The following is a 15,431-nucleotide window of genomic DNA, read 5'->3' on the forward strand; positions in this document are numbered from 1 at the left end:
ATAGAGACCCATAGACCCCATAGCCCCCCATGGTGCCCCATAGACTCACGGGCTCGTTGACCCTGGGCACGAAGACGGCGAGGAAGAAGAGGGCGGCGATGGGGGGCGTGAGGAAACTGCCCACGGCCTGGATGTAATCGAACAGCCGCCCCCCCTGAGCCCCACGGACTATGGGGAGCCAGGCCAGGCTGACCCCCACCAGGAACAGCATGAACAGCCTGTGGGGCGGGAGAAAGGGGGGGTCAGGGCTATGGGGCAGGACGAGATGGGGGGCAGGTCATTGTATGGAGTTCTATGGGGTCCCCCCCATTGCCTCCCATTGTAATGTCACCTCCTGACCACTAGGGGGCGCCATTATATGGTGCTCTATGGGGTTCTATGGGGTTCTATGGGGCTCTATGTTGTACTGTCACCTCCCCGCCACCAGGGGGCGCAATTATATGGGGTTCTATGGGGTTATATAGAATTATATGGGGTTCTATGTTGTAATGTCACCTCCCCACCACCAGGGGGCGCCATTATATGGGGCTCAATGGGGCTCTATTGGGTTCTATGGTGCTCTATGGGGCTCTATGGGGTTCTATGGGGCTCTATGGGGTTCTATGGGGCTCTATTGGGTTCTATGGTGCTCTATGGGGCTCTATGGGGTTCTATGGGGCTCTATGAGGTTCTATGTTGTAATGTCACCTCCTGGCCACTAGGGGGCGCCATTATATGGTGCTCTATGGGGTTCTATGAGGCTCTATGTTGTAATGTCACCTCCCGACCACTAGGAGGCGCCATTATATGGGTTTCTATGGGGTTATATAGCATGATATGGGGTTCAATGGGGCTCAATGTTGTAATGTCCCCTCCCCGCCACCAGGGGGCGCCATTATATGGGTTTCAATGGGTTTCTATGGGTTTCTATGGGTTCCTATGCTGTAATGTCACCTCCCCACCACCAGGGGGCGCCATTATATGGGGTTCTATGGGGTTCTATGGGTTTCTTTGTTGTAATGTCACCTCTTCACCATCAGGGGGCACCATTACATGGGATTCAATGGGTTTCAATGTTGTAATGTCACCTCCCGGCCAGCAGGGGGCGCTGTTTAATGGGTTTCAATGGGTTTCTATGTTGTAATGTCACCTTCCGGCCACCAGGGGGCGCTGTTCTATGGGTTTCAATGGCTTTCAATGGGTTTCTATGTTGTAATGTCACCTCCCGGCCAGCAGGAGGCGCTTTTTAATGGGTTTCTATGGGTTTCTATGTTGTAATGTCACCTCCCCACCATCAGGGGGCGCCATTACATGAGATTCAATGGGTTTCTATGTTGTAATGTCACCTCCCGGCCACCAGGGGGCGCTGTTCTATGGGTTTCAATGGGTTTCTATGGGGTTCTATATAAGCCCATTGTAATGTCTCCTCCCGGCCACCAGGAGGCGCCATTACATGGGTTTCTATGTGTTTCTATTGGTTGTAATGTCACCTCCCTGCCACCAGGGGACGCTGTTCTATGGGTTTCAATGAGTTTTAATGTGTTTCTATGGGTTGTAATGTCACCTCCCGGCCACCAGGAGGCGCCATTATATGGGTTCCTATTGATTTCTATGGGGTTCAGTGTTGTAATGTCACCTCCCGGCCATCAGGAGGCGCCATTGCGTGGCGTTGGGCCTCATCCTGCCTTAGAGATCCAGGCTCTATAGGGTGCTATGGGGTTATATAGCATTATATGGGTCTCTATGAGGCTCTATGGGGTTCTATGGGGCTCTATGGGGTTCTATGTTGTAATGTCACCTCCAGGCCCCCAGGAGGCACCATTACATGGGGTTCTATGGGGTTCTATGGGTTTCTATGGGGCTCTATGGTTTTCTATGTTGTAATGTCACCTCCCGGCCAGCAGGGGGCGCTGCTTAATGGGTTTCTATGGGTTTCTATGTTGTCATGTCACCTCCCGGCCAGCAGGGGGCGCTGTTCTATGGGTTTCAATGGGGTTCTATGGGGTTATATATAAGCCCATTGTAATGTCACCTCCCCACCACCAGGGGGCGCCATTACATGGGGCTCTATGGGTTTCAATGGGTTTCAATGGGTTGTAATGTCACCTCCCGGCCACCAGGGGGCGCTGTTCTATGGGTTTCTATGTGTTTCTATGGGTTGTAATGTCACCTCCCGGCCATCAGGAGGCGCCGTTGCGTGGCGTTGGGCCTCATCCTGCCATAGAGATCCAGGCTGAAGATGGCGCCGGCGCTGGCCAAGATGGAGGCGAGGGACGACATGAGGGCGGCCAGCACCACGGACAGCATCAGGCCGCGGAGACCTGATTAAAGGTAATTTATGCTAATTTATGGTAATTTATGGTAATTAGGGTACTCGGTAATGGGCCTCAGGGATCATTAGAGACATGGGGGGGGGTAATTAGGGGGTTGGTTGGAGGTAAGTGGTGTTAATGAGCCTCATAGAGAAACATAGAGACCAATAGGCCCCATAGAGAACAATAGATTCTATAGAAACCCCATAGAGAACCATAGACCCCTTAGACCCCATAGACCCTATAGAGACCCCATAGAGACCAATAGACCCCATAGAGACCCATTGAGACCCCATAGAGACCAATAGACCCTATAGAGACCCCATAGAGACACATAGGGACCCATAGAGACCTATAGGGACCCATAGAGACCCCATAGAGACGCATAGAGACCCATAGAAACCCCATAGAGACCCATAGAGACCCATAGACCCCATAGAGACCCATAGAGACCCATAGACCCCATAGAGACCTATAGAACGTCATAGAGACCCCATAGAGACCCATAGACCCTATAGAGACCAATAGTGACCCATAGAGCCCCATAGACCCCATAGAGACCCCATAGACCCCACAGAGCCCAATAGAGTCCTATAGAAACCAATAAACCCCATATAGACCCTATATAGACCCCATAGACCCCATATCGTACCGGGGGGCAGCAGCTCCACCACGAGTTTGGGGTACGCGACGTTGGAGCACCCGGCCGCGATCCCACAAGCGCGACGACACGAGGCCGCGTCGGGGCAGGCAACCACCTCTATGGGATTATATGGGGTTATATGGGATTGTATGGGGTTATATGGGGTTATATGGGGTTATATGGGGTTATAGGGGGTCTATGGGGTCCTGTGGGTGTTATTACATCCAGTGGCCACCAGGTGGCGCTGTGGAGTGATGGGCTCTATGGGTGTAGTTACATGCAGTGGCCACCAGGGGGCGCTGTGGAGTGATGGGCTCTATGGGTGTAGTTACATGCAGTGGCCACCAGGTGGCGATGTGGAGTGATGGGCTCTATGGGTGTAGTTACATGCAGTGGCCACCAGGGGGCGCTGTGGGGTCTTATGGGGTTATATGGGGTTATATGGGGTTATATGGGGTTATATGGGGTTATAGGGGGTTATATGGGGTTATATGGGTTATATAGGGTTATAGGGGGTTATAGGGGATTGTATGGGGTTATATGGGTTCCTATGAGGTTATTTGGGATTATACGGGTTCTATGGGTTCCTATGGGGTTATATGGGTTTCAATAGGGTTCTATAGGGTTTCTATAGGGTTTCTATAGGTTTTAGGGTCCATACCGGGGTAGAGCAGCCTGGCCGCCATCCCGGGCAGCACCATGAGGAACATGGGCAGCACCTTGAGGTACCCGCACAGCACACAGCCCCCACGGACGTGGGTCAGAGAGCGCCCCGACAGGCAGCGCTGCACGATCACCTGCACCCATAGAACCCCATATAATACCATATAACCCCATAGGACCCCATATAACCCCATATAACCCCATAGGATCCCATAGAACCCCATAGAACCCCATATAACCCCATATAACCCCATAGAATCCCATAGAATCCCACCCGACAGGCAGCGCTGCACGATCACCTGCACCCCATAATAAACCCATATAATCCCATAGAACCCCATATAATCCCATATAACCCCATAGAACCCCATAGAACCCCATATAACCCCATAATCCCATAGAATCCCACCCGACAGGCAGCGCTGCACGATCACCTGATCCCATAACACAATATAACCCCATAGAACCCCATAGAATCCCATAGAATCCCATAGAATCCCATAGAGTCATATATAACCCCATAGAGTCATATATAACCCCATAGAACCCCATAGAATCCCACCCGACAGGCGGCGCTGCACGATCACCTGCACCCATAGAACCCCATAGGATCCCATATAACCCCATAGAATCCCATCTAATCCCATATAATCCCATATAACGCCCCATAATCCCATAGAATCCCATGTAATCCCATGTAATCCCATAGGATCCCATATAACCCCATAGAATCCCATGTAATCCCATATAACCCCATATAACCCCATAGAATCCCATATAATCCCATATAACCCCATATAATCCCATAGAATCCCACCCGACAGGCAGCGCTGCACGATCACCTGATCCCATAATAAACCCATAGGGTCATATAGAACCCCATAGAGTCACATATAACCCCATATAACCCCATATAATCCCATATAATCCCACCCGACAGGCAGCGCTGCACGATCACCTGCACCCATAGAACCCCATATAATCCCATATAATACCATATAACCCCATAGGGTCATATAGAGTCACATATAACCCCATAGAACCCCATAGAATCCCACCCGACAGGCAGCGCTGCACGATCACCTGATCCCATAATAATCCCATAGGGTCATATAGAACCCCATAGGGTCTTATAGAACCCCATAGAACGCCATATAACCCCATAGAATCCCATAGAGTCATATATAACCCCATAGAACCCCATAGAGTCATATAGAACCCCATAGAGTCATATAGAACCCCATAGAGTCATATAGAACCCCATAGAACCCCATAGAACCCCATAGAATCACATAGAATCACATAGAACCCCATAGAATCCCCCATAATCCCATAGAATCCCATGTAATCCCATGTAAACCCATATAATCCCATATAACCCCATAGAATCCCATAGAATCCCATATAACCCCCATAATCCCATATAACCCCATATAACCCCATAGAATCCCACCCGACAGGCAGCGCTGCACGATCACCTGCACCCCATAACACAATATAACCCCATAGAACCCCATAGAACCCCATAGGATCCCATATAACCCCATAGAACCCCATAGAACCCCATAGGGTCATATAGAATCCCATAGAATCCCACCCGACAGGCAGCGCTGCACGATCACCTGCACCCCATAACACAATATAACCCCATAGAACCCCATAGAACCCCATAGGATCCCATATAATCCCATAGGATCCCATAGAATCCCACCCGACAGGCAGCGCTGCACGATCACCTGCACCCATAGAATCCCATAGGGTCATATAGAACCCCATAGAATCCCATATAATCCCATATAACCCCATAGAATCCCATATAACCCCATAGAATCCCATAGAATCCCATAGAACCCCATAGAATCCCATGTAATTCCATATAACCCCATAGAATCCCATATAATCCCATATAACCCCATATAACCCCATATAACCCCATATAACCCCATATATCCCATATATCCCATATATCCCATATAACCCCATATAACCCCATATACCCCCATATAACCCCATATAACCCCATATAACCCCATATAACCCCATATAAACCCCTATAACCCCATATAACCCCATATCCCCCCATATAACCCCATATAACCCCATATATCCCCATATATCCCCCATACAACCCCATATCCCCCATATAACCCCATATACCCCCATATAACCCCATAAGACCCAACAGCGCCCCCTGGTGGCCACTGCATGTAACTACACCCATAGAGCCCATCACTCCACAGCGCCACCTGGTGGCCATTTCATGTAATAACACCCATAGACCCCATATATCCCATATAACCCCATATAATCCCATATAACCCCATATATCCCCATATAACCCCATATAACCCCATAAAACCCCATAAATCCCATATAACCCCATAGACCCCATATAACCCCATATATCCCCATATAACCCCATATCCCCCCATATACCCCCATATAACCCCATATAACCCCATATAACCTCATATACCCCCATACAATCCCCTATAACCCCATATAACCCCATATAACCCCCATAACCCCATATATCCCATATAACCCCATATATCCCATATAACCCCATATAACCCCATATAACCCCATATACCCCATATAACCCCATAAGACCCCACAGCGCCCCCTGGTGGCCACTGCATGTAACTACACCCATAGAGCCCATCACTCCACAGCGCCACCTGGTGGCCACTGCATGTAATAACACCCATAGAACCCCATAGACCCCATATAACCCCATAGATCCCATATAACCCCATATATCCCATATAACCCCATATAACCCCATATACCCCATACCTGGTCCGTACACCAGTACCATCCCGCCGTCACCCCTAATCCCAGTAACATCCCGGGCCATGGCAGGTCGCCCCCTGGGGGTCGCAGCAGTTTTAGGGCCTGGTCCCTTATGGGGCAGCGACGGGTTGTGGGGGGCAGAGACAGCGGGAAGCGATGGAACAGGGCCGGGAGCCCACCAACGGCCCTAAGAGCTGTGGGGTGATATAGGATTATATGGGTTATATGGGGTTATATGGGATCTATGGGGTTATATGGGGTTATATGGGATATATGGGATATATGGGGTTATATGGGGTTATATGGGGTTATATGGGATCTATGGGGTTATATGGGGTTATATGGGGTTATATGGGATATATGGGGTTATAGGGGATATATGGGTTATATGGGGTTATATGGGGTTATATGGGGTTATATGGGGTTATATGGGTGTTATTACATCCAGTGGCCACCAGGTGGCGCTGTGGAGTGATGGGCTCTATGGGTGTAGTTACATGCAGTGGCCACCAGGGGGCGCTGTGGGGTCTTATGGGGTTATATGGGATCTATGGGGTTATAGGGGGTTATAGGGGGTTATATGGGGTTATATGGGATATATGGGGTTACATGGGGTTATATGGGATTATATGGGATTATATGGGGTTATAGGGGATGATATAGGATTATAGGGGGTTATAGGGGGTTATAGGGGATTATAGGGGATTATATGGGATTCTATGGGATTCTATGGTATTATTCTATCGGATTATTGTATGGGATTCTATGGGGTTCTATGGGATTCTATGGGGTACGCACCGTATCCCGCTAACACGGAGGCTCCCCCCACCATGACGGCGCTCTGCACCATGTCGGCGAACATCAGCGCCGTCATCCCCCCTGATATAGGGACAACACGGACCTATAGGGCCCCATACACCCTATAGGGCCCAATAGAACCCCATAGGGCCCCATAGACCCTATAGGGCCCTATAGATCCCAATAGGGCCCCATAGACCCTATAGGGCCCCATAGACCCTATAGGGCCACATAGACCCTATAGGGCCACATAGACACCAATAGGGCCTCATAGACCCTATAGGGCCACATAGACCCCAATAGGGCCTTATAGGTTCCAATAGGGCCCCATAGACCCTATAGGGCCCCATAGATCCCAATAGGGCCCCATAGACCCTATAGGGCCCCATAGATCCCAATAGGGCCCCATAGACCCTATATGGCCCCATAGATCCCAATATGGCCCCATTGATCCCATTAAGGCCCCCATTGCCCCCATTAAGGCCCCCATTGCCCCCATTGATCCCAATATGGCCCCCATTGATCCCAATATGGCCCCCATAGACCCTATATGGCCCGATAGACCCTATAGGGCCCCATAGACCCTATATCGCCCCATAGATCCCAATATGGCCCCCATTGTTCCCAATATGGCCCCCATTGCCCCCATTGATTCCATTGATCCCAATATGGCCCCATTGATCCCATTGCCTCCATTAAGGCCCCCATTGCCCCTATAGGGCCCCCATTGCCCCTATTAGGGTCCCCATTGATCCCATTGCCCCCATAGCCCCTATAGGGCCCCCATAGCCCCTATAGGGCCCCCATTGATACCGGTGATGGTGTATAGGGCCGTGACCCCCAGCAGCGCCCCCACGGCCCCATAGAGCTCCCAGCCCAGCGCGGCCTGTAGGAACACGGCGCCAGAGAACAGGTCAACCTGCATTGACAACAGCGACACCGTGTGGCCATGTCAGGTATTGCAACTGCCCATAGACAGCAATGAGTTATTGCGGCTAATAGACCTGCATTGACAACAGCGACACCGTGTGGCCATGTGAGGTATTGCAACTGCCCATAGAAAGTAATGGGTTATTGCTGCTAATAGACCTGCATTGACAACAGCGACACCGTGTGGCCATGTCAGGTATTGCAACTGCCCATAGACAGCAATGAGTTATTGAGACTAATAGACCTGCATTGACAACAGCGACACCGTGTGGCCATGTCAGGTATTGCAACTGCCCATAGAAAGTAATGGGTTATTGCGGCTAATAGACCTGCATTGACAACAGCGACACCGTGTGGCCATGTGAGGTATTGCAGCTGCCCATAGACAGCAATGAGTTATTGCGACTAATAGACCTGCATTGACAACAGCGACACCGTGTGGCCATGTGAGGTATTGCAACTGCCCATAGAAAGTAATGGGTTATTGCGACTAATAGACCTGCATTGACAACAGCGACACCGTGTGGCCATGTCAGGTATTGCAACTGCCCATAGACAGCAATGAGTTATTGTGACTAATAGACCTGCATTGACAACAGCGACACCGTGTGGCCATGTGAGGTATTGCAGCTGCCCATAGACAGCAATGAGTTATTGCGACTAATAGACCTGCATTGACAACAGCGACACCGTGTGGCCATGTCAGGTATTGCAACTGCCCATAGACAGCAATGAGTTATTGCGGCTAATAGACCTGCATTGACAACAGCGACACCGTGTGGCCATGTCAGGTATTGCAACTGCCCATAGACAGCAATGAGTTATTGCGGCTAATAGACCTGCATTGACAACAGCGACACCGTGTGGCCATGTCAGGTATTGCGACTGCCCATAGAGACCCATAGAAATACATGGAGCCGTATTGCGACTAATAGACAGCAGCGACATCTAGCGGCAGGGAGTGGTATTGCAACTAATAGAGACCCCATAGAGATCCATAGGGACACATAGAGACCCCATAGAGCCCCACAGCGCCCCATAGAGCCCCATAGAGACCCCATAGCGCCCCATAGAGCCCCATAGAGACCCCATAGAGACCCATAGAGACCCCATAGAGACCCATAGAGACCCCATAGTGCCCCATAGAGCCCCATAGAGACCCCATAGAGACCCATAGAGACCCCATAGAGACCCCATAGTGCCCCATAGAGACCCCATAGACCCCATAGAGACCCATAGAGACCCCATAGAGCCCCATAGCGCCCCATAGAGCCCCATAGAGACCCATAGAGACCCCATTGAGCCCCATAGAGACCCCATAGAGACACATAGAGACCCATAGAGCCCCATAGCGCCCCATAGAGACCACATACTGCCCCATAGAGACCCCATAGAGACCCCATAGCGCCCCATAGAGCCCCATAGAGACCCCATAGTGCCCCATAGAGACCCCATAGCGCCCCATAGAGCCCCATAGAGACCCCATAAAGACCCATAGAGACCCATAGAGACCCCATAGAGCCCCATAGAGACCCCATAGAGACCCCATAGACCCCATAGAGCCCCATAGCACCCCATCTCCCCCCATAGGACCCCCATACGACCCCATAGAGACCCATAGAGACCCCATAGAGCCCCATAGCGTCCCATAGAGCCCCATAGAGACCCCATAGAGCCCCATAGAGACCCCATAGCGCCCCATAGAGCCCCATAGAGACCCCATAAAGACCCATAGAGACCCCATAGAGACCCATAGAGACCCATAGAGACCCCATAGCGCCCCATAGAGACCCCATAGCGCCCCATAGAGCCCCATAGAGACCCCATAGTGCCCCATAGAGCCCCATAGCGCCCCATAGAGCCCCATAGAGCCCCATAGAGACCCCATAGCGCCCCATAGATTACTGAGATCTTGGTGGTGACGTAGAGCAGCAGCGATAGGGCCAACAGACACATAGACCCCATAGAGCCCCATAGAGCCCCATAGCGCCCCATAGTGCCCCATAGTGCCCCATAGACACCCCATAGCGCCCCATAGAGCCCCATAGAGCCCCATAGAGACCCCATAGAGACCCCATAGAGCCCCATAGCGCCCCATCTCCCCCCATAGGACCCCCATACGACCCCATAGAGACCCATAGAGACCCATAGAGCCCCATAGAGCCCCATAGAGACCCCATAGAGCCCCATAGCGCCCCATAGAGACCCATAGAGCCCCATAGCGCCCCATAGAGCCCCATAGATTACTGAGATCTTGGTGGTGACGTAGAGCAGCAGCGATAGGGCCGACAGACACATAGACCACATAGAGCCCCATAGAGACCCCATAGAGCCCCATAGAGACCCCATAGCGCCCCATAGAGCCCCATAGCGCCCCATAGCGCCCCATAGCGCCCCATAGCGCCCCATAGAGACACATAGCGCCCCATAGTGCCCCATAGAGACCCCATAGTGCCCCATAGAGACCCCATAGAGCCCCATAGCACCCCATCTCCCCCCATAGGACCCCCATACGACCCCATAGAGACCCATAGAGACCCCATAGCGCCCCATAGAGCCCCATAGAGCCCCCATAGCGCCCCATAGCGCCCCATAGCGCCCCATAGATTACAGAGATCTTGGTGGTGACGTAGAGCAGCAGCGATAGGGCCGACAGACACAGTTGGATCCGGGTCCCCCCGAATCTTTTACGGAGATATTGGGGCATCGTGGTCACCTATGGGGTCATTGTGACGTCATAGAGAGTCATTATGACGTCATAGAGGGTCATTGTGACGTCATAATGGGGGTCATTGTGACGTCACTGTGGACTCACCCCCGCCCTCATGTAGATGGGGACGAAGACCCAGCCCAGCAGCAGCACCATGAACATGGCCTGTATGGGATATAGGGGGGATATGGGGGGGGATATGGGATATGGGGTGGGATATGGGACATGGGGGGGGATATGAGGTGGGGATATGGGATATGGGGTGGGATATGGGGTGGGATATGGGATATAGGGTGGGATATGGGATATGGGGTGGGATATGGGTTATGTGGGAGGATATGGGTTATGGGGTGGGATATGGGGTGGAATATAGGATATAGGGGGGGATATAGGGTGGGATATAGGGTGGGATATGGGATATGGGATATGGGGTGGGATATGGGATATAGGGGGGGATATGGGATATGGGGTGGGATATAGGGTGGGATATGGGGCTGGGATATGGGGTGAGATATAGGGAGATGATATAGGGAGGGGATATAGGGTGGGGATATGGGGTGGGATATGGGATATGGGGAAGGATATGGGGTGGGATATGGGTTATGGGATGGGATATAGGGTGGGATATGGGGGGGGTATGGGGTATGGGGAGGGATATGATGGGATATAGGGTGGGATATGGGGAGGGATATAGGGTGGGATATGGGGTGGGATATGGGATATTGGGGGGGATATGGGGTGGGATATGGGGTATGGGGTGGGATATAGGGTGGGGATATGGGATATAGGGTGGGATATGGGATATGGGGTGGGATAATATGGGGTGGGATATGGGATATGGGGTGGGATATGGGATATAGGGGGGGATATGGGGTGGGATATGGGATATAGGGGGGGATATGGGGTGGGGATATGGGATAGGATATAGGGTGGGATATGGGGTGGGATATGGGATATGGGGTGGGATATGGGATATGGGATATAGGGTGGGATATGGGGTGGGATATGGGATATTGGGGGGGATATGGGATATGGGGTGGGATATAGGGTGGGGATATGGGATATAGGGTGGGATATGGGATATAGGGGGGGATATGGGGTGGGATATGGGATATGGGATATGGGGTGGGATATGGGATATGGGGTGGGATATGGGATATAGGGGGGGATATGGGGTGGGGTATGGGATATGGGGGGGGATATGGGGTGGGATATAGGGTGGGATATGGGATATTGGGTGGGATATGGGATATGGGGTGGGATATGGGGCTGGGATGTGGGGCTGGGGATATAGGGGGGGATATGGGGTGGGATATGGGATATAGGGGGGGATATGGGATATGTGGGGGGATATGGGATATAGGGTGGGATATGGGATATAGGGGGGGATATGGGATGGGATATGGGATATGGGGTGGGGATATGGGATATGGGGGGGGATATGGGGGGGGATATGGGATATAGGGTGGGATATGGGATATGGGGTGGGATATAGGGTGGGATATGGGGAGGGATATGGGATATAGGGTGGGATATGGGGTGGGATATGGGATATGGGGTGGGATATAGGGAGGGGATATGGGGCTGGGATAGGGGATGTCTCTATGGGTCGCTATGGGGTGTCTGTGGGTCCCTATGGGGTCCCTGTGGGTCCCTATGGGGTCTCTATGGGTCCCTATGGGGTGTCAATGGGTTCCTATGGGGTGTCAATGGGTCCCTATGGGGTTCCTATGAGTCTCTATGGTTCCCTATGGGTCCCAGTGTGTGTCTGTGGGTTTCTATGTGTCTCTATGGGTTTCTATGGGGTCCCTATGGGGCTCTATGGGGTGTCAGTGTCTTGCTATGGGGCAGCCCCACACGCCACTCGAATCCTCCCACGGCGCTATGGGACTCTATGGGGTCCCTATGTGTCTCTATGTGTCTCTATGGGTTTCTATGGGGTCCCTATGTGTCTCTATGTGTCTCTATGGGTTTCTATGGGGTCCCTATGTGTCTCTATGGGTTTCTATGGGGTCCCTATGTGTCTCTATGGGTCCCTATGGGTCCCTATGGGGTGTCTATGGGTCTCTATGGGGTGTCTATGGGTCTCTATGGGGTGTCTATGGGTGTCTATGGGTCTCTATGGGGTGTCTATGGGGTGTCTATGGGGTCCCTATGGTTCCCTATGTATCTCTATGTGTCTCTATGGGTGTCTATGGGGTCCCTATGGGGTGTCTATGGGGTCCCTATGGGTTTCTATGGGGTGTCTATGGGGCAGCCCCACATGCCACTCGAATCCTCCCACGGCGCTATGGGACTCTATGGGGTCCCTACGGGTTCCTATGTGTCTCTATGTGTCTCTGTGGGGTCCCTATGTGTCTCTATGTGACCCTATGGGTTTCTATGGGGTCTCTATGGGTCCCTATGGTCCCAATCTATGGGGCAGCCCCACATGCCACTCGAATCCTCCCACGGCGCTATGGGACTCTATGGGGTCCCTATGTGTTCCTATGTGTCTCTATGTGTCTCTATGGGGTCCCTATGTGTCTCTATGTGACCCTATGGGTTTCTATGGGTTTCTATGGGGTCCCTATGGGTCCCAATCTATGGGGCAGCCCCACATGCCACTCGAATCCTCCCACGGCGCTATGGGACTCTATGGGGTCCCTACGGGTTCCTATGTGTCTCTATGTGTCTCTGTGGGGTCCCTATGTGTCTCTATGTGACCCTATGGGTTTCTATGGGGTCTCTATGGGTCCCTATGGTCCCAATCTATGGGGCAGCCCCACATGCCACTCGAATCCTCCCACGGCGCTATGGGACTCTATGGGGTCCCTATGTGTTCCTATGTGTCTCTATGTGTCTCTATGGGGTCCCTATGTGTCTCTATGTGACCCTATGGGTTTCTATGGGTTTCTATGGGGTCCCTATGGGTCCCAATCTATGGGGCAGCCCCACATGCCACTCGAATCCTCCCACGGCGCTATGGGACTCTATGGGGTCCCTATGGGTTCCTATGTGTCTCTATGTGTCTCTATGGGTTTCTATGGGGTCCCTATGGGTTTCTATGTGACCCTATGGGTTTCTATGGGTCCCTATGGGTCCCAATCTATGGGGCAGCCCCACATGCCACTCGAATCCTCCCACGGCGCTATGGGACTCTATGGGGTCCCTATGGGTTCCTATGTGTCTCTATGTGTCTCTATGGGTTTCTATGGGGTCCCTATGGGTTTCTATGTGACCCTATGGGTTTCTATGGGTCCCTATGGGTCCCAATCTATGGGGCAGCCCCACATGCCACTCGAATCCTCCCACGGCGCTATGGGACTCTATGGGGTCCCTATGGGTTCCTATGTGTCTCTATGTGTCTCTATGGGTTTCTATGGGGTCCCTATGGGTTTCTATGTGACCCTATGGGTTTCTATGGGTCCCTATGGGTCCCAATCTATGGGGCAGCCCCACATGCCACTCGAATCCTCCCACGGCGCTATGGGACTCTATGGGGTCCCTATGGGTCCCTATGTGTCTCTATGTGTCTCTATGGGGTCCCTATGTGTCTCTATGTGACCCTATGGGTTTCTATGGGGTCCCTATGGGTCCCAATCTATGGGGCAGCCCCACATGCCACTCGAATCCTCCCATGGCGCTATGGGACTCTATGGGGTCCCTACGGGTTCCTATGTGTCTCTATGAGTTTCTATGGGGTCCCTATGGGTTTCTATGGGGTCCCTATGGAGTCCCTATGGGTCCCAATCTATGGGGCAGCCCCACATGCCACTCGAATCCTCCCACGGCGATCCCGGAAGCCGCAGCCGTCCCGGCCAATCCCACAAAGTGCCCAGAGCCGATATTGGATGCGAACAGCGACGAGCCCACCTGGAACAGCCCCATAGAGACACATAGAGACACATAGAGACACATAGAGACACATAGGGACCCATAGAAACACATAGAGACACATAGGGACACATAGAGACACATAGGGACCCATAGGGACACATAGAGACACATAGGGACCCATAGGGACACATAGAGACACATAGGGACCCATAGGGACACATAGAGACACATAGGGACCCATAGAGACCCCATAGCGACCCATAGAGACACATAGAGAACCATAGAGACACATAGAGACCCATAGAACCACATAGAGACCCATAGAACCACATAGAGACCCATAGAGACCCCATAGAAACCCCATAGAAACCCCATAGAGACCCATAGAAACCCCATAGAGACCCCATAGAGAACCATAGAGACCTATAGAACCCCATAGAAACCCCATAGAACCCCATAGAGACCCCATAGAGACACATAGAGACCCATAGAGACCCATAGAGACCCATAGAGACCCATAGAGACCAATAGAGACCCATAGGGACCCATAGGGACTCATAGAACCCCATAGAAACCCCATAGAGACCCCATAGAGACACATAGAGACCCATAGCGACCCATAGAGACCCCATAGCGACCCATAGAGACCCATAGAGACACATAGACACCCATAGAGACACATAGAGACACATAGAGACCCAGAGACCCCATAGAGACACATAGAGACCCATAGAGACCCATAGAACCCCATAGAAACCCCATAGAGACCCATAGAACCCCA

The 15,431-nt window shown here is 52.0% G+C and overlaps 1 protein-coding gene and 1 long non-coding RNA gene across 7 annotated transcripts in view; one reads left to right on the plus strand and one right to left on the minus strand.

Moving 5' to 3' along the window:
• The window catches only part of LOC146751256 (sodium/glucose cotransporter 2-like), a 25,418-nt gene that overhangs the window by 6,761 nt on the left and 3,226 nt on the right, over positions 1-15,431 (minus strand). Inside the window, exons 3-12 of one of the 5 annotated variants that reach the window (XM_085535110.1) lie at positions 14,582-14,686; positions 10,937-10,996; positions 10,733-10,837; positions 8,005-8,110; positions 7,192-7,272; positions 6,397-6,587; positions 3,596-3,731; positions 2,944-3,051; positions 2,150-2,300; positions 50-218 (exon numbers count right to left, since the gene is read on the minus strand). In XM_085535110.1, the coding sequence (XP_085391236.1) occupies positions 50-218; positions 2,150-2,300; positions 2,944-3,051; positions 3,596-3,731; positions 6,397-6,587; positions 7,192-7,272; positions 8,005-8,110; positions 10,733-10,837; positions 10,937-10,996; positions 14,582-14,686 (1,212 nt within the window). Of the gene's footprint in view, positions 1-49; positions 219-2,149; positions 2,301-2,943; positions 3,052-3,595; positions 3,732-6,396; positions 6,588-7,191; positions 7,273-8,004; positions 8,111-10,368; positions 10,395-10,732; positions 10,838-10,936; positions 10,997-14,581; positions 14,687-15,431 lie in introns of those variants that run through there. The other 4 variants (XM_085535111.1, XM_085535113.1, XM_085535112.1 and 1 more) reach the window with 4 other exon arrangements.
• The window catches only part of LOC146751257 (uncharacterized), a 27,657-nt gene continuing 14,455 nt past the window's right edge, over positions 2,230-15,431 (plus strand). Inside the window, exons 1-2 of one of the 2 annotated variants that reach the window (XR_014941753.1) lie at positions 2,230-2,310; positions 10,953-10,998. This is a non-coding gene — a long non-coding RNA (uncharacterized LOC146751257). Of the gene's footprint in view, positions 2,311-8,174; positions 8,998-10,952; positions 10,999-15,431 lie in introns of those variants that run through there. The other variant, XR_014941754.1, reaches the window with a different exon arrangement.

Source organism: Coturnix japonica, unplaced genomic scaffold (assembly GCF_054131305.1).
Source record: "Coturnix japonica strain WE unplaced genomic scaffold, WE-NBRP24 Scf108, whole genome shotgun sequence".
NCBI lineage: Eukaryota > Metazoa > Chordata > Aves > Galliformes > Phasianidae > Coturnix > Coturnix japonica.